Source organism: Cottoperca gobio, chromosome 1 (genome assembly GCF_900634415.1).
Source record: "Cottoperca gobio chromosome 1, fCotGob3.1, whole genome shotgun sequence".
Lineage (NCBI taxonomy): Eukaryota > Metazoa > Chordata > Actinopteri > Perciformes > Bovichtidae > Cottoperca > Cottoperca gobio.
In genome coordinates this window covers 3,059,304-3,079,295 of record NC_041355.1, presented here as the reverse complement: position 1 = coordinate 3,079,295, position 19,992 = coordinate 3,059,304, and the positions used below count along the sequence as shown (strand labels likewise).

The 19,992-nt window shown below is 41.1% G+C and overlaps 1 protein-coding gene across 2 annotated transcripts in view; it reads right to left on the bottom strand.

Moving 5' to 3' along the window:
- Positions 1-808: 808 nt before the first annotated feature.
- gstcd (glutathione S-transferase, C-terminal domain containing) overlaps positions 809-19,992 on the bottom strand; it is a 43,571-nt gene continuing 24,387 nt past the window's right edge. For both annotated transcript variants that reach the window (XM_029433405.1, XM_029433412.1), the window contains 7 exons: positions 13,698-13,813; positions 13,291-13,335; positions 12,781-12,909; positions 8,138-8,271; positions 5,989-6,019; positions 3,087-3,156; positions 809-1,184 (listed from right to left, as the gene is read on the bottom strand). In XM_029433405.1, the coding sequence (XP_029289265.1) occupies positions 994-1,184; positions 3,087-3,156; positions 5,989-6,019; positions 8,138-8,271; positions 12,781-12,909; positions 13,291-13,335; positions 13,698-13,813 (716 nt within the window). In that variant the 3' untranslated portion in view covers positions 809-993. The remainder of the gene's footprint in view (positions 1,185-3,086; positions 3,157-5,988; positions 6,020-8,137; positions 8,272-12,780; positions 12,910-13,290; positions 13,336-13,697; positions 13,814-19,992) is intronic.

The following is a 19,992-nucleotide window of genomic DNA, read 5'->3' as shown; positions in this document are numbered from 1 at the left end:
GTGTGAGCAGGGGAACTGTCTCTCTCGCTACCTCCCCTGATTTCTCAAGCAGCGTGCACTGTCAAAAGGTGACAACGCAGGATTATTTCTGAATATCAGATGGACAGTTTTTACCTGATGAATGAAAGCTTAAGGGGCTTGTTGCCTTACGTTTACAGGTTTGGAAACACAAAGCATAGTGTGTGATTTTCAGCTACTGAATAGTGCGCATGTAATCAAGAACACTGACCTTTTTCGCCAGCGTCATAAAATATTCATTTCTGCATGCATACCATATTCACATTCATTCTTCATGGAGGAATAATCAGTTTCTCTGTAGAACCGTGACAAATGCTGTATTTTACCTGATGTAATATGAGTTTGAATCCAATTTTCTCTTTCTATACCCCCCCCTCTCTCGCTCTCTCTCTCTCCGTCAGAGGCACGCACACGCACGCACACTGTTAATACTTGCAGCAGAGGGAGCGGACTGCTCAGTTCTTACACAGAAGGCTATATATACAGACTGTTTGAGAAAAACAGCATGCAAAAGTATGGTGGAATTAATTTGCAATGTGGGTGTGTAGATCCTGCTGCTTCTGTTTACGCGGACAGCTTGATCACACAGTTTAGGCAAAGACACAAACGTAACACAGCAGTTGGTTAGAGACTCGCGCTTTTACCACAAACTAAGCGCCCGACCGTTGAGCGCATTTAGCACAGGGGGGAGAGCGGCAGTTCTCAAGGAACACTCTGTTTATTGCATCAAAAATCACAGCGTTATTACCTTCAGCCTGACTGAGAGAGAGAGGACTTTTGCTAGTCCAGATATAATAAGAAAAAACATTCATTTATTCCTCATTATTGTTTCCGAGGCCAGTTTCTTACAAAAAAAGGGCTTTTAAAAAAAATAAATAAAAAGAAAATGTTGAGGGTGGATAAAACAGTTGTATTGTCAGGAGCCGCAGAGGCACTTCATCATCACCCTGACCACACTGAAGATGCTCCGCTGTCCTAATTATGCACCAGCACTTCCTGGTGACTAGCACCGACTTCCAGTCCACGCTTGTGCGGCGGCCTTCCCACCAGCATATTGTTCTTTGGTGAACAGCTCTCAGGCTCCATAGTCATCACTCGCAACGAGTACCCATGAGTCTCTGCTGCCCACGAGCGGTCCAAGTCTACGAGGCCCATACACTGTTTACCTGCAGAGGCATGAAAAGAATCGGGATCATAGGTTAGTATCCAAAAAGAAAAATGAGATGGTTTTATGCATTTATGCATGACGTTTTCTTACACTTAATATATGAAAATAACAGGAACAGCTTTTATTTTACAAAGTGATGTGATCCAAAATGATAGCAGCACAAAGCACAGCCTCAGAAGATAGCAAAGATTACAAAAACATAAGTAAAGCCCAACAGTATTGGGTATTTAAGCCAATGCAATACTGATATTTAAGAATTATAAAGAAAATAAACGTAGTATTTCATGTAAAAAGGTTTAATAATGTATATAATAATGTAATTATTGTTTAAGAGTGACTTGGCAAACAGTAACATAGCGGTAAACTTTGGTAACATTTAAATAGTGTATGGAATAAAGAAAAGATATAGAATAAAACTCTAAAATATTTATCCTACTTAAATGCAACCTATGAAACCCTAATGTATTGTTGGCATATCTGCCGTTGTGCCCTGTGGATGGGGATACTGCCCAGTTGGGAATCAAAACAACAGAAGAAACATCTCCAGCCTGATGTATTGCCTCTCCCAGGATGACAGTATTATCATCCACAGAGCACGATGGGGAATGAAAACAAAGTAAATCATTTGAGATGTCCTTCACACGACATCTTAACCAAAATGAACAGAGATTTTAGGACCAACGTGTCAGGAAGCGATCTACCGTACACCTCCATCATCAAAACACTAAATGAGGGAATATCTTTTGGAAGTGTTCCTTTAGTCTCTAGTAGATTTGTAGACTCAAACCCTAACCCTAACCCTTCATCCGGGTAAAATATATAGTTAAAAACGACAGGTTTAAAAAGTGTTTTATACCAGACAACAACACACTGACGCATGTGTAAAGGGGATACGACGGCATTACTGAAGTGGACCGTCACCTTGATCATAATTACAAATTCTTCTGGGTTTTAAAATAGTTGGAAACATGATTAAGTACAAAACTCAACAAAACCTACAACATGGGTCGAGTCGTTTTTAGTTTGTAGCCGTTGTTTTGTCCATCTCCTGTCTGTTCATAGTGTTTGTGTCCCGACAGAAGCCACTTACTCATCAACAACTTCACACTGATTACCGCGCTATTCTCTTAGGATTTAAACAGACTTCAAATGAATTAGGCAGTACGGCAGCAGGTGGCAGACACAGTAAATGTGAGCTTTTGGTCTGCCATGCTGCTCACAGTCACACCGGAAAGCTCTGGAGAGATAGGATCAAACATGGTTAGAAAATGTTAGTGGGAGAGGTTGAGCCCTGTTAACGGATATAAAGCAGAAACGCTGTGACAGGTGGTGTCAGGTACATATGAAAGGGCTTCAGACTGACGAGGCATTGGGGAACCTCTTCAGATTCAGAGGGAAGCTTTGATAAGCTGGAGAACTATCAGGGTGAGGAAGGTTCTCAACATAATGAAACACTGTACAGTGAAGCTTCAGCGCAGGCCTGAAGGTTTCACGCTGACAAAACACTTCCCTCTGAATCCGACAACGCAGATCTACGGTAGCAGCTGTTCACCGCAGCTGTTTTTGTCACACTGAACAAATCCCTGCATTGACATTTTTCACACTTCTCAAAGTCTAGACCGTTTGTAAAAGAAGAGGAGTGGAGTCCGGTCACAGTGTAAAAACACAGAAACACGATATCAGCATGTACTAAGAGAACTGTTCAGGATTGACAAAAAATAACAATCGCACTGGACTACAAAATAAACAAAAGTCACTCTGGCTGTATTGAAACCATAGAAATGTATCGGGCACATTTTTCCAAAGAAAAAATAAATACAACATAAATACAATAGGTACAATGAGTTTTTACAATAGTATACTATAGAATTAAGTAGGAGGAGAAGATTGTAAAACATACCTATGAGTCGCCTCTCAGGAGGGAGCTGGACAGCAGTTTGGTCTGCGAAGCGACAGAGGATCATGTGTTCCTGAGACAAGGACAGACGATGAGAGTACATGAACTGTTCAATGCCGGGGTAATTAATACCACCACTAAAGCTCTGGATGAGATTTGTCAAGTCTTACCACATGCTATAACGCTGCCACTGTGATAACCGCTAAATCAGCGATCAGATCAAGCAGAGATTCAAAAGAATTTCACAAAGATGAGCCATACAGTGAAACTAACACTGTTAGGAAAGCACACGCACACCAGAAGGCATGAGTTTGTTCTGTCTAGTCAACCATGTTTCTCCTTCTCCTACTTATAGCTGTGGAGCGGAAGCATGCTCCGGCTGAGAGGTAGGAAAATGTCATCAGCAGATCACTAGTCTGTCACATGGCGCAACAAATATTGTTGTAAATAATTTCATATTCCATAAAGCATGAGTCCTACTGACTTTAGTGATCCCTTAACCTTTATTATAGTGCCACCTGCAGATGCAAAGTCAGAATATATATCTAAAAGGATTAAAAATAAATGTATTTCCAATAGGTGACAAAATGGAATAATCTTGGTGAACCCTTAGTTTTCATCCACCACCATTATCAGGTTTTAATTTGCCCAAAACTTTGGTTTATTACCCGCAACTAATGACCTCAGCTTTAGTTTGTGTGCAGCTGCTAATTAGCTAATCTTAGCATGCTAACAAGCTAAACTAAGAAGGTGAACCTGGCCATCAATATAACATGATAGCATGCTGATATTAGCATAGGCTACAGACACTAGCATGTATGTATGCTAATATTAGCATGTTAGCATGCTGATATTAGCAAACAGCTTCACAGAGACACTAGCATGTCTGTATGCTAATATCAGTGTTAGCATGCTGATATTAGCATACAGCTTCACAGAGACACTAGCATGTCTGTAGACTCTCAGCCTTGCTTCAGTGTGTTTGTTTCTTTACAGTGTCACTGGACTGACCACATTCATTCTCTCCATTGTGCATCAAGCTACGCTTATGAACCACATTCTAAGATTCTTTCTAAGGTTTTTCTGTCCTGTTTTTACCTCGCTATGGTTCGTAGAGAAAATGAATCGCGCGAGTGGTTCATCAGCTCCAACTTACTTCTACTTTAATAGATTTGATTCCTCACTCCACAGGGTCGACGCTGAATGCAAGGCCATGGAGCAGGTGCTTAAAGTTAGCGCTGAGCACCAATATCTCACACCATTAGCCATTTATTCCAGCAATACACCATTTGTCAGTGTGCCGTCGGTCTGTTTAACTACCGTAGTTCAGGAAGGACAACTATGGTTCTGCTATAAAACAATGTAATGCTGCTTTTATTTCTGCCAGAGTTGGCTGAGGGTTTGGAAGCATAGACACATGAAACAGTGGGGTTCTGTATACTGAGCCTAAATGAATAGAAAATACCAAACATGTTTGTTGAAAGCAAAACCACAAGCGGAGGCAGGGGAGATTTAGAGCTCAGGTTTAAAGTGGCAGATAATGTGTCTGCCGGTTTAAATAGAATATACAGTACGGTAGATTTCTCCTGCTGTGCGACTGGCTTCACGTTAAGCATCTCATTTACCAGACAAAAATATGGCAATTCTGAATTTTGCTCACCGGGCTTTTGGACAAATCACAACTATCCCAGAACAGTACAATTACCCAGTGTCTTGTAAATAATATATAATCTTCTGTGCCTCTCAAGCCGCATCAGTTTTCTTTTAGTGCACACCAGAAAAGAAGTCAGAGGTGGTCCGATGTTGTGACATGTCAACCCTTGAGGTTGCCATGACTAGGACCTGCAGCAACTTCTGCACAGATTCCCCCCGGGGGCACTGACAGGTCCCATACATCATCATGGGACGGGCCCAGAGTACAGTGCCGAGTCTGTGCTGAGCGATAAGGGACTGAGAGACTGAATGGGGTGAGCCTCCCTCTTGTAACTGCCTGGGGTATCTTCGTGATGACAGCACAGGGGCCTGATTCATTACATTTTACTGTCCTATACAATAAATAAGATAAAATAAATGAAAATAAAACAAAAACAGTGAAGCTATATAGAAACAAGCTCTTACTAATGCCAAGAAAAATAAAGTCACATCCATCGGTTTTTAATGTTTTAGATTTTTGGTACATTTAAACTACAAAAGAGTTGCAGCAGCTCTTCATAAAGTCAAATTTAGTGTAGATTAAATACTAAATGGAGATTTGCGCATCACTAAATGAATACATTACATATAGATTAGTTGTTATAAAATATTTAGACATGCTAACAGCCTGGTGTGAATGTAGCTAACTGAAGCTAATGTTAGCTTGCTAATATAATAGGAAGAGTAAAAGGCAATATGGAATTGGGTGGATCCTGAGCCAACACATGATACAATGTTGAAGTAAACTGGAAAGATTATAGATTACAAGTCACAAAAAGTAACATGAAATACCTCAAATTACAAAACATTAGGCCACTTACTCTTAGCTCAGTAAGCTAATAACGTCAGTTAAGTTAGCTAGCATAATCAGAAGCTCCTCACTCTGAAATGTTATTATTTCTCAATGTGCATAAACAATTAAAACAAAGTCATACCTACATCAACTAACTAGTTACTAAGAGCTTAGAAAGAACTTCATGCACAAACGTAATAGTGGATTTACGAACTTCTGTCTGAATTGTCTGCTTCTGTCTTAGCAAAGAGAAAAACATGTCTTATTGTTTTGAATATGTTTTCTCCATGTTTTAAAATAAGGCTTGACCCATGAAGAATGTGAACTGAGTTGCTGTAATTCAGTATTCTGCAATTGATAGTTTGAGTGCAAATGAATAATACATGTAATAGAGGGATTTAATAAAATTGAAAAACATACCTTATACGTCAGAGTCTCTTGGAACCTTTTGCTGTAAAAGAGAAGAAAAAATCCAGAAGATATTTTAACATCAAAGTGCAGTGATTAAAACGAGGGAGTGAAATGTGTTTATTACACTTATATGTCATCAGTTTACTTGCTCGGCTCTAGGGTGAGGATTTTATCGTTTAGGGAAAATCACATTACAAAGAAACTAGCAATAAACAACCAAATCACAAGCTCAACAAAACACAAACAGCATGCGTCATCTCTAAAAACAAACCACTTTCTCTCTGGGAAAGAAGGACTCCGACGGGGCTTCTGCTCTGACATGGTAACAGAGTGAGTTTGTTTGTGACGGTTAAATGTAGTCAGATGAATCACTGAAGCCAATTAAAAGTCGATAGGAAGAGGGTCAGGGGTTAGGCGCCAGTCAGGTCACAAGGAGAGAAGTTTAACTTGAACTGTTAGGGTGTTAATGAAATGCGCAGTTTAGTTTTACAGCTCGTAAAAACCTGTGAACTGCCAGGAATGTCTACACCTGCAAAATATTCGCATGAGTACCTGGAACATGACCTGAGGGGAACACACTAAAACTAGCAAGATGAAGATTGACACAGTCAGGTGTGTGGGCCCCTCACATATACTGCCCTCCAGAAACATAGCTTCTTGTTGTCCATTACAGCTGCAAAGTCTTTTTTGGGTTTTTTCTTTAAATATTTTATGAGGAGTCAGAAGGGGCGAAGTGTCAAGTTCACAAAAAAAAAAAAAAAGAAAAGGAGGAAAGGAAAAACTAAGTATGTGAAAACTCTTAAATATGTTTACTGTACACGGAGGGTCCAACAGTACAGCGTTTAACCACTGTGTTAAAAAGTTTTGGCAACAATATCTACCCTTCAAGCTGCATCACTAGTGGAGGTGAAATGAACCTAAACCATAAAACTGCAACAGCGGGATGGAAATGAGCCGACATATGCCACTCTTGTAACATATTGGTATGACGCTGATGTTCTGCAGGCTCATGGCACTTAGAATGTCTTATACTCCGTCTCCCCGACATATAGCAATTTTCAATGACATATGCCAACGATGTGCATGTAGTTTGCGTAAATGTATTGCGCTGATCGGTGGTATGTTGTCCCTGTTGGACGAGCATAATGCACATGAAAACAGAATGTCCCTCCTCCTCCGCTGTCACGTACCACTCCCCACGGGCTTACGACGATTCCTTACTGGCATACCGCTGACGCTGTGTGCTACATTAAAACAGTATGTCACTGTTGTTCCACAGTAATGACAAAAAGAGGCAATTTATTGAATGACTGTTATTAGCACAACAACACTGGACACCCCCGGGCGACAGGCAGTTTGTGACTAAAATTACAATCCCTGTAATCCTGCAAGAACTCAAAATCCTGTTCTAAAACCAGAATTGACGTCCACAATGCATCCAAATGAAAAAATGCTAAATTTGGAAGAAAGGGTGGATGGAGAGAGGAGGACAAGAAGGAATATGCAGAGAGAGCTGGAGGGGACTCAACTTCAGGTGAGCTGTGACCCTGCAACGACACCTCATAACTGCATTGTAAAATACGTTTCACTAAAGGTACGTTTTTGCTTAGATTGAAAGGTGAGGGGCGGACCTTGTTGTGAAGGGGATATGACACTGCTGCCTTGTACCGTCAGTGGTGATGATAAGAGACAGGAGGTGAACAAAAGGCAGTGACAAGAGATGTTTGTATATATTGTGTGTACGTGAGAGAGAGAGAGAGAGAGAGAGAGAGAGAGAGAGAGAGAGAGAGAGCAGAGAGAGAGAGAGAGGGGGGGCAGAAGAGAGAGATAGAGAGAGAGAGAGAGAGAGAGAAGAGGGGGGCAGAGAGAGAGAGAGGGTGGCAAGTAGAGAGAAGGGGTGGGCAGATCTAGATAGGAGAGAGTGTTGCGTTTTTTTTTTCTCTCTCTCGCTCTCGATTTTAGGTCAGAGAGCGATGTCTTTTCTTCTAGATAGAGGAGAGCTTCTCAGAGGAGCTCTCTCTCGCTCTGGGGAGGAGAGAGGGGCAGAGAGAGTGGGAGAAGTGAGAGCCCCTAATGAGAAACTGAAAAAGAAAAACAACAACAAGGTCAGAAACAATGTTTACAGAAACCCCGAGAGCTGCGGTGAGCTGGTACAAACCTCCTGGGAAAGGTAAACTTGATTGCGTTCTGGATGAAGCCATAGCAACATGGACTGATGACAAAGGTGGCTCCTGCATGGATGCAATGGTCCATCACCATGTCCGTCGCAACGCCGCATGCATGGAGGGCAACCTGAAGTGAAACGAGACAAAGAAAAAGCTAAAGCAAAACATGCATCACCAGTGAATCATAAGCTTTCTTTAAAACCTTCCAACAGCAAGGCGAGAAAAGAAGAGCACTTGAGAGCATGCACTCAATCCCATTGATTACTTCATAATGGCTGCTGCTATTAAATACATCTATTCTCTCACGAGGTGCAGACTCGGGGCGTTAGAGCAAACAAAATGTATTAGTGCTTCAGGAGCGGTGACACGAATGCATCAGGATTCCCATTGAGTGGGTAAACTGTGCGTGGTGATGAACACCTGGCTATGCATTAGTAATGGTGTGGTTGTATATTCAATGGTAGAAAAGGGACGAAAAAACACACCATTATAGCGTGTCTGCATTCCAGCCTGCAGAAATACATTATGATTCATCAAAAGGCGATGACGTTAATATCCAAAGAACAGTGGTAAAATAGATGATTTCCTCCCAAGCGTACATTAGCTAAATAGATTCTCCGTTAATGGTGCACAATAAAATGCATTATAAACAGTCTGATGTGACAGAATCTACTCGGGGCCCCCTGAAATTAAACCCCATCCGACTTCGAGCAGCAACCTCAAGTTTCTATCCTCGTCTTCCAAGAAGTTGTCACTCGTCGTCCGGGAGTCTGAATCTCCTGCACGTTGCCTTGACAGCAGCGGCCACGGAGCAAAAGTTCAGACTCCGTCAGGACAGGGCTGAGCCAAAGATTGGCAGCAGCTACAAAAGATTAGAGAAGATAGAGATACTCTAAACACGGCAGAGCCCACTCATAAAGTCACCGAAATGTCTGGACGGGTGCATTTCTCAGAGGTGCTTCGGCGCTCCCTGGAAGTTGGAACAGCTGCAGCAATCGTTCAGCTTACAAGAACGACCACACGGTGTAGACTGAAAACCTGCAACCTTTTATTTTTATATGCAACAGTCTGAACTAGGAAAACGAGTCTTCTCATCTGCGTTATAAAGCTCCACATGGAACTAGATTTGCACTGATTTAAACAGAGTTATACGAGGAGACTGAAGGAAAAAAAAACTGGAGAATTAACATCAATTACCTGCATGGCCTTGTATCCATTTGACATTTTATATTCTGCATGTATTGGTGGCATCAGGGAAAAGCCTAGCTTATGTGTCAGACTGCTGATTAGGAGGAGTCCCTATCAGAGATTGCATGATGTTACATCCCCGCACATCTAAAGAAAAAATAATTAACAAAAGTAACAGCATTACTCTCACCCGGCCACTTAATGCTGTGCATTAGTCGTGCTGTGGTAAATCCTAATTACATTTTATGACCTATAGCCTGGATTTAACACAAACACAAAGCCACTCAACCAGTGCGCGCAAATAAAACAAAATACATCCCGATGTTTTGATAACTAATTACGCATAATCTTGATTTAGAAAGCATTTCTTTATCAATGGCTAACGTTTACTTGTGTCTTCATCGAATTAAGCGATATTGATGAAGCCATTTCCCAACCTAATACCATATGAGAGACACTAATTAAAAAATAAAAGGCTGATTTATAAAACCCTCTGATAGAAATACAGTTTATTACACATGCCAGGCGAAGCACAGTTCTGCAAAAATACATCTCGCAGGAAGAAGAACTCATAAATCAATACGCAACAACCGAAAGGAGCAACGGTCATTTATAAAACTGTAGAGAGGAAAAGCTGTTTCCATCTCAATAATCACAGAAATAATGAGGCTTCATTATTCCCTCTTATTCAAGTAATTACATCCCTCTCCTGTCCCATCAGACCCGCCTGCAATACAGCTAAAACTCTTCTTAATCAACACTACACCCAGAAAGATGTGATGCAACAGCTTTTAAAAGCTTCAGAGTGTGTTTTTGATGTGTTGGGAGTTTTTACATGTTCAGTTTATTAAGATGTCGCGCTTCACAATACAGTAAAACAGGATAATGTTGTGAGTCTCTTGCATGTGATGGAAATAAAAACGTGGAACTCTTAAATGACATTAGCAGATTAAACCCAACGATAACATACAAAAGGCTTAAAAAGTAATAACTGCATTTCTTCTCACAAAATAAAACATAGAAAACTCTCCTGAAGGAATCAATCGCAAACAATCGGACCCTTGAGCAGAACCGATAAAGAACCTGGATGCAGTAACGATCCAGAACTAAACTTCCAGCTCCACAACTTTCCCGTGCCTGCGAGGTGTTTTCGGCTCAACGTTATCCGACAAGAGAAAGAATAAAAAAATTAAAAAACAGCAGGATACGCTGCATGTAGAAGCGATACCAGTCTAACACCTGGGACAAGTGAAGACAGGAAGAGAATAGTGACACCTCAATTTAATTAGCCTGATTAAATGAGCGTGACTAAAAATGGGAGCATGTTTAAAACATAACAGGATTAAAGAAAGAACCGGTGTGATGGTTGTCTCCTTCAGGTAGAAGTATCTGTGTCATGCAGGAAGAAGCTTAGCCAGAGCAACAGCTGAGGCTGAGAGGAAGTCGAGGCACGAAAACAACAAAACCTAAGCAACCGTTTCATGCGGAAATCTTAACATTCATTCAAAATCCACGTGTGCCCGTTTTACTCACTGATTAGGCCATGAAGAAAAAACACCCACATATTGTGGAGAAGAATAATCTGTGCTGTTTGTTTCTTGCCAAGTGGAACGGGTCTCGGTGGAACGACGACGCTGGAACAATAGATTCTAATTACAGCAGGTACATATATATTCCCATTTGTCCCGGAGAGAGTTAAAGTGGGGTTACTGGAACAGCTGGCTTTTCTGAAACTGGGCTATGACACACGGAGGGAATGATGGATCTCCCCGACGTGTTTTGGGGGAAGACACTGACCTAACCTATAAATAACAAAGAGCGATGAAGACGGAGATTCTGTGGGAGAGCAAAGTGTGTGGAAACTGGAATTCATAAGATGAGAGGAACGTTTTTTATAAATCTTAAAGACCTTTTGCTTGTGTGACGGCGACATTCAGGCAGCAATCACAGCTAAGGACCTTTTTGCTTTAAATTGACAGTAATTATTAGCTTGAGAAGTCAAGAGCTCTGTAGATGAAGGTGGGTGTTTTAAAAAGGACTAGCGAGGGGTTTGGACGTGCCGTTGGAGAGTGCTACCCAATGCTGAATGTTAGATTGTTTCAGGCCCATTAAGCACAGAGCTTAGAGAGCTAGGATAACATTTATTCTGTTGTCGCAGAATTAAACACATTCACTACTAAGCCGCTTCTTTAAGCTTAACCATCACAAACGAGCAGAACTGCATTCTTGGCAGAGATGTTGCTGTACAAACTAAATGTGTGATGAATTAAGAAGTAAAAGTGGCCACGGTAACGGCTGGCAACCTTTTTAATATGACTCCTTTAATAAGAGCAGAGGTGTTAAGATCTCGGCAACATCTTTTTTGAAAGCAAACAAATAAAAAATAATAGGATACGTTTAAAGCAAACGAGAACTAACAAAGATCCTTTAACCCTGACGTCACCGTCGCTCTTCATAACCTTCCTTCTGGCTTTCTAATAATCAGAGACGTACGAGTGACTGAAGTGCAGAGCACTAAAAAGGCTTCTGATTAAAAGCTACAATTCAGAAGAAGAAAAAAAAGCCAATTCAGCTGCACTGACACAAAATAATTGAAGGTTGGCATTTTCAGTTTCTGGAAAAAGACGAGGGAATGAAATGTCTCCGTTTGACGCGGGAAAGTTGGGATCGTGGCAAAGTAGGAAGTGACACATTGTTCACGCGGTATTAATCAAATGCGCTTCGCTCTCGGTTTCTAATTGATTATCAGAAATGAGAAGAATTATTGGTTTAATTCGCATTATTAAACATTTGAAATAATAATACACGTCATATAAGACAAATGATGGCAACTGTTTTGACAGCAATGCTTTCTAATTAATAAATAAATAATAGTAATATGGAACTGGATGATTACCATGTTGTTAAGTTTGTTACAATGACAATTGTTGCTATGCATCTCAGTAAGAGGCTCATTATGACAGGGGGGACTACAGCAGTTACTTTGCTCTGCATGTTAATTGACGAAAGACATTTTGTCTCCTAAAGCTTTACAGTTTTCACACCAAAATTGTCTTTGCTAATTATATTTTCCTTGCGTCAGAACAATGTTTTCACTGGTCTATTAGAAAGCTATAGTGTAAATGTGAAAAGCAATTAGATTTGCTTAAAATAAATCTAATGTGGAAACTGAAAATTGGATTGTGATTGCAGTTTAACAAATAAGATCGAAACAAAGTCAATTAAACCAGTGTTACTGTGGCTGCTGTTTCATACCGATTACCACAGTGTAACGATACAGTGCGCTGCAGACTCTTGCTTTATGTCCACTTCTGCATGCAATACTTTTAGTTTATATGATTCACAAATGAGCACAAATCTTAAATAATTGAGTCACCAGATCAGAGAACCTGAGCATCATCAAACAAAGGCACGTTTTGCTCAGCGTCCTGTTACTCGCTGTGCTCACCCCGATGTGAAACGCTCCGGTGAAGTAGTCCAAATTCGCCTGAATGAAGCCGATGTTCTTCAGACCGAGCTCGGCGCTACGACTCTGGGCCCGGACCAATGACTCTTCTTTGTTCTCTATGAGGAGCACCTTGAATAAAACACAGAAAAAGAACACAGCTGCTACTTTCTCTAAATGATCTGGAATAAGTATTAATGCAGTTTTAATATAAGGCAACATTAAGTCATGTTCAAAAGAACCTGAGATCCACGAAGAAGAAAAGAAAAATAATAATAAAGTCCTACTTTAATTAAAATGACAGAAAAAATAAAAGTTTAATTAATAATGGGATAAAAACCTATAGACCGTTCTTTAACAACTCATGTAACGTTTTCAAAAAACAACAGTAGAGGTGTATTTAATGATAAATGATAATCATTATTAATAGATTTATTGGTTAATCTTGTGTCTGAGCAACAGCCTTCAATGATACGACACGCACACACACACACACACACACACACACGTTACCTGGCAATCTGGAAGTGTGTGAGCCAGAACAATCCCGACATGGCCCTGAGAGACAGCACAAAGAGAGAAAATAAATGAAAATGCACAATAAGAAAACAGCAGCCATTAAAGGGGATGGTAAGAAATCAATGGAGTTATGATTAGTCCTGCCCTTTCCAACTAAGTATTGACCCTTTTTGCCATGCAGCACTATCGCTCTGAGCGTGCATTTCCATGAGCATAATTACCAGTCTGTGTGTGTGTGTGTGCACGCCGGACAACAACATTTAAAGCGGCAAGAACAAGACATGAGGGAATATGAAAACTAGTCCCTTTCAGCCCGGCTGCTAATGGAGCAGCAGTGTAATGTAGCCATCGGGTGGTGCAGTGATGAATGCACACGCACGCTGACGGATGGACGCACGTACCGTTCCACTGCAGAAGTCCACGATGGTGAAACCCGGCCTGGCTAGCTCGGTAACCACGGCAACCAAGTTATTCAGCTGTTGCCTCTTCCTGACTGCACGGATGTTTGACATTTTCCCTGCAAGAGAATAGCAACAGGTTTTTTTTTTTTTTTCTCCCACAAAAGCAGTTTAATCTGAAAAGTCAATTAAAAAAACAAGGAAAAAAAAAAAAAAAACTGTCAGAGTAGACGCTATTAAACATAAATTGAATTTTGTTGTGATTATAAAAATCTATTTGGTGGCTTGGATCCAGTCAATGAACAGCAAGAAGACATCAGAACAAAAGACAATCACACGACTATTCATTTGTCTCGACTCGAATATCTTTTTTTTTTTTCACCTTTTGCTGTCAGTGAGCAAACATTCCCCTTCCCTACAAACGCTCAAATATGGATTAACAAGCAACTATTTCAGGTAATGTTTATAGCACACGGATGAAAAGGCCTCCACTCTCTCATCAGCATGTTTCCAGCCAATTGCCAACTAGGGAGAGCAAACAATCTTTCAACATAATCAAAAGCATGCCTCCGAGCCAGAAAGTATCCTCCTTGTTTGTGGCAGAACCTTCTGCTGCTGCGCGAGCACTATGTACCCCATTAACTCAAAGCACATTTCAGTCCCCGGCATCTCCATCAGCCTTCTTCTAGCGCGCCGCATCGGCAGTGAGCCGTCGACACGCTGCGCTGATGCCATCTCCGGTCCATAAATCGAGAGTGATGAGTGTTTCATTTACCCCACACTCACACACACGCTCATATCCACACAACTGATATATCAGAAAAATATTATTCCTACACGTTCTCGCTCACACTGCTTTGTATACGACACCAGGGAGGGGGGGGGGGGGACTTTTCATTCTGCCGAAAAAGAATAGGATAATTCATAGGGTCGTTATTCAGGCTCTCATGCTGGCTGTTATTGAGCTGATCCCAGTCGCAGGGAGAACACAATGAAGAAAGTGAGGGATGAAAACAGCAGGAAGATAATTGACGAGACTCTGCTCTTCGTTTGTGTTCGGGAGCCACGAGGGTGCAGGCGCTTCTATGTACCCGCGGCTCTACAGGGTCTTCAGTGTGGAAGCCTTTTGATGCGTCTGAACGCGTTTAGATTTCAATTGCAAATTGCATTCCAGAGTGGCCAGGAATAGAAAGGGGATTGAAAAGACATGGCTTAGTGTGGAAAACAATGGAAAAGCCAAACAAAGAAAGAGAAGCAGATTCTCCATTTAGGACTCTTTTGATGTGATGTAGAAATAAACGACATTCAGAGCATTAATGTAGCGGCTAACAACTGTTTGCTAAGTAAAGATGTAGTGGCGTAATGTCGTCCTGAGCAGAGAATGACGCTACGCCGCCTCTGTGCGTGTTGTAATCAGAGCTTCTCGGATGTTTGTTTTGGTCACCGGGCCAGCCGCACGTGCGTGTGATTCCCTGCGTGTGTGCGTGTGTGTGTGTGTGTGTGTTTCCCGCTAGCTAATTGCTGTCGCTCTGCGCTTCACTCATACAGCGGTTACCGTTTCTTGGCATGTCCAATATCCAATGTACGTTCAGCTCTGTTTTGCATCAGCTCCTGAGAGAAACAAATGGCTCTTGAATTGCTAAACGCTCCACTATGACAACCGTCCATCATGTGGGGCTCGGCACACAGCACTGATTACATGTTTAGAGCTTGTTTAGCTGATTACAGCCACTTTAAGGGCTGATGGCCTTAAACGTACTTTTGGCAAATATCCTGATGTGTTGTTGATGTCGTTGTGAGTTTGCATGCAAAACCTGGTTTACGCTTCAAAGGCAAAAGCAAACAACAAAAGGGTCTCGGGTGTTTACGAAAGGTTACACAAGTGTATCGGCGACATCGCTGGTTAAACGTGTCGAGTGCAGAGAAACAGTTGTATAAGTCGGAACAAATCTAAAGTGCAAAAGGTGTAAACAGTATTCTTTTTCTTTTTTTTAATCTGTGTGATTGACTGTCAGCATTTCCACTCAAACAAGACTTTGTTTTGATGAAAGGTCGCCACACAGCTTAAGGTCAAACCCATCAGGCTACGTAGGACTGAGTGGGTGGCAGCAGAAGAGCTAACTACTTGCCAGCCGACATCTCCCTTTGTTTTCATTTTCTGATGTGGTTTCAGGGAAAAGAATAATACTGAGGAGGTCTTAAAAGTTCTCGCCCTGGGTTGCTGTAATTGCGCCAAATTCACTCAATTTTGGATAAACATCATAAAATATGTGCCGAGTAGAGAAAAACAAGAGTGGGAACACACTAGAGAGAATACTGAACAGTTTAATAAAAGGTAGAATTACACATGTAACGAGAAGAATGCTTCATCTCTGGAAATGTGCTAGAATTTCAAATGGTTAACCAATAAAACAAAGTGGATCTGCGGTATAATTCCCTTCACAATCAGTTAATGTCTTGATTTCCTTTCATTTTAAATAATGCTTTGGAATAGATAGGAAAGGAAGAGTGTGTGTGTGATCGATATCTTAATTAAAGATGCAAAGGCGCATAGGTTTAACTTTCATAGGTCTAACTGATGCGATCAAGAGAATTTATCTTTCAACCTCGTTTCAGGTTTTATGTTTCACGTCGTCCTCTCTTTCTGAATTAACACAACTCAAAGTGTGGATACAGCCAAACAATGATGAGCTGTGTCCCATTTCCTCCAGTCTCTAAGAGATGGGTCATATGGACGCCTGGTACCTGTGAACTTAATTCATTCACCTCTCAATTTCCTCTACTGCAAGAGATGTATTAAGTTCCAGACTAGATGTATCTCTTGACCCTGCCCCTTGCCTAACAGGCAGTGGACTCGGGTAATGAGCCCACGAGGTAATGCTCCGACATGGCTTCTTTTGCTAAGAAGGTCAGGCAGACACGACTCGCAGACGAGCACCTCCCCCAGGGTCTTTATGAGACTTCATCATCATTCGTAGTCGCAGGAGGATCCCTGCACTGAATTGCAATCCACTTGCTAGACAAAATGCTGATAGTGGATGATTTTCTTTCCAGTGATGAGGTTTCAGATTGTTCAATTTCTGCGTTCTCTCAATCATTTATCAGCAAACGTAGTCTGGTTGTGGCACAGTAAAGGTTAGGCGACAAAAACCTTTTGGTTAAGGTTTGGAAAAGCGTATGGTTATAGAAAATAAAGATGTCAAGGTATGGTGAACATTAGGCAGATGAAACACAAGATGTTGCTCAATGCTAACAAGCTGAAACTTAGCAGATAACATGTTTATCATCTTTGTTCAGATGGTTAGCATGCTAACATTTGCTAAATAGCACGATACACAAGTATTGGACATATTGATATTTTTAACTTAATGATTTTGCTTGATAGAAAGTCATCCTTACGAATCCTCCCGGAGACGGGGCAACTTTGTGGCAATTTATCCAATAGTTGCCGAGATATTAGACTCAAAACCACAAATGTGAACATGTGAGCAAAAGTAGAACAGCATCACCAAAGTGTTAAGGACTCATCCTCTGGAAACCATGACAGAATTGTGATCCATCTAGAAAGGAATTTAAACTAAAAGTCAAAAAGGTCATCCTGCTGGTGGCACTGTAGGAGATAAAAGGTTGGTCTCTCTATTCAATAAGCAAAAGTGTCACCAAAATTGCATAGCTTAGAATAACAATAAGCTATGATGTGAAATCTATAATTGACAATAAATACAAACACGGCATCCGAATGGAGCTTAGGAGACAAAGAATTTAACAATTTTGACAAGGAAACCGCAAACGTTTGATCCCAGCCTGAACTTGTGAGACAAAAACAATCACAGACCATGTAATTCATAGAGAGCTGAGAAAGAGAGACGCCTATCTGCACGGTGATCTCGCCTCCCCCTCCTATTGACCTATTGTCTTCCAGCGTCTTTATAAAACAGATGCAGCAATCACAAGTGTGACAGAAGCTGTATGCAACTGTCATGTAGCCAAACCCAAATGATCCACGAGCGAGAATAGTGGTTGACAGGTGGACATTAGCTCAGCTCTCCTCTGTAATTACTCACACTGTACAAGACAGAGTGTGGGCTCTAATGTTTTATCAATTAGTCAGACAGCGTCTTCTTTTAGCATCAAGCCAACTACACAAATGATACCAATCGTGCATGTATTATCACTGACGGGGTTATAACTGAGACGACATCGAGTCTCGCTGTACGTCCGAGACCGTGAAACAGGAAATGAAAGAATATAAAAAAAACTGGATTCAAAGACTCTTTTTAATCTGAAACTTGGCATCGTGGAATATAATCCTCCGTTTGTATTCAACAAACAATTATAGTGGAAAATACTGGCAAAGAAAATACAATGTTCGGCCAACGGTTATTGAATCGTAAAATCGTATCTGTTATTTTACAACGAGCAATAAATAAGACCAACAACATGTAAAGATCATTTCTCTTGTTTCTAATCCAAACTTCGACGTATATTTCAACATTTTTCAAGAGTAGCTTGTTTTGTATTTATATAAAATAAAAAATATTTATATAATATTTATATAAAATACTAATTTATGAACAAAATCCTGAAACAAGGGGATTTGCACTGGGAACAAGTGGGATTATCTCATCCCACAGTTCACAGTTTTAGGGGGTGAAAAGCCTAAAGATCTGCAGTGTAGATAAAGACATGCACTCGAGCACACAACGTATGCTTTGTAAATATTCATGCAACATACAGTAATAAGAATATCCTCTGGCGGTAAGACATTTATTTCCGTCGTACATATTGGCCACGATTCAAGCCTTCCTTTGTAGTTGAAAATGTAAACCGCTTCCTTGTTCCAGCTCGTGTCGTCTTGTACCTCCTTTACCGACAAGTTATGTTGGTTGGAATCTGAACAGGTGTTTTCCCATGAAAGTCTTCTACGCTTAGCCTCCTTCCACCGGCTGAGGAGAGCCCACAGCAGAGTACTCTGATGTTGGCTGTGTTTATGAACAGGGGCACGGGCATCATCCCATCCGGAATAACTACTGGCGCAAAGCCAGAGATGATGGAACCAGTAAGAGTCCTGAGAGACGAGCTTTCAGTTTTTCCAGCAGGTTGACTCTGCCTTGACATCTCTCAATGCTCAGTGAGGAGAAAACATGCTGCGGCTGCTGAAGGGAGACTGAGGATCCATTAGCCTGCGTGTCCTCCACCTCTAAAAAAAAAAAAGTGCCTACCGTTGCTGCTGCTGGCAGTGAGTCCTGCGGTCTTCCCTTTTCCCCTGATGCTGCAGAACTGCCCAGAGCCTTATCGAGTAGGTTCATCTCGCAGATTAGAATGTAAACACATCGCGGTGACACAGGGAGCTTCTGTTCGGGCTCTGCAGGATCTGACAGCTAACTCGTCTCAGAGGATATGCTGGTTTAGTAAATACTCATCGAGGCCTGGTGTAAGATTCAAACTTAGATCATCCTTATTCAATATTTTGGGTTGAATCATTTGGATATTATGTTTGTTTTTTAAAATGATTGCTACACTGGTCAAAATATAGTAAAAAATATTCTTTTATGGACATTCATACACGGTGCTTTTACAACAGTGTGTTGTGATATGATGTTGGACACCAGAAAGGTTCCTCCATCGCCATCTAAACTGTGTGCACAAGTGTTAGGCAGCGCCACAAGCGTCCAGCAGCCTGCAGGAGTTATCTGTAGGCTCCTGTTACGCATTTTGCTGTCAAAGACAAAATAAATTCCTTACGGGGTGGAAACGACTCCAGACGTGTTTACCACAGAAATGTCCCAGAGTCGTCTGTCAACCGTCGAGAAACATGGAGTCACAGAGTGTCATGTTAGAAGACGGCCATACTAAAAGAAGGGTCTTTAAAAACTCTTTACACCAGTCAAAAATGGACCGTTTCCAGAATGTGGGTTTATGACTAAACAACGATGGATTGAATAATTCCATTTATTTTTATTTTACATTAAATATGGTACGTCGATCTCCTTCGGCGTAATTCAATGTTTCATAATTCAATGTTATCCGTAAAAAGGTGTCGCAAAATCATCATTTCAAGCCCATATGGAATACTGCTTTGAGTTTTCCATAAACATATTGACTGCCAAGCGCTATCTAGTGCTTTATAATACACATATATGTGGTTAGTAACGTAAATAACAATCTGATTCCTCCTTTGATGTGGTCATTCTTATGCTCTTCCAGGAGAAGGCAACTCTAATGATTTTTTAATGAGCTCAATTATTTATTTACTTACATCCAATTAGACGAAGAAGAAAAGAAAAAGAAAAAGCGC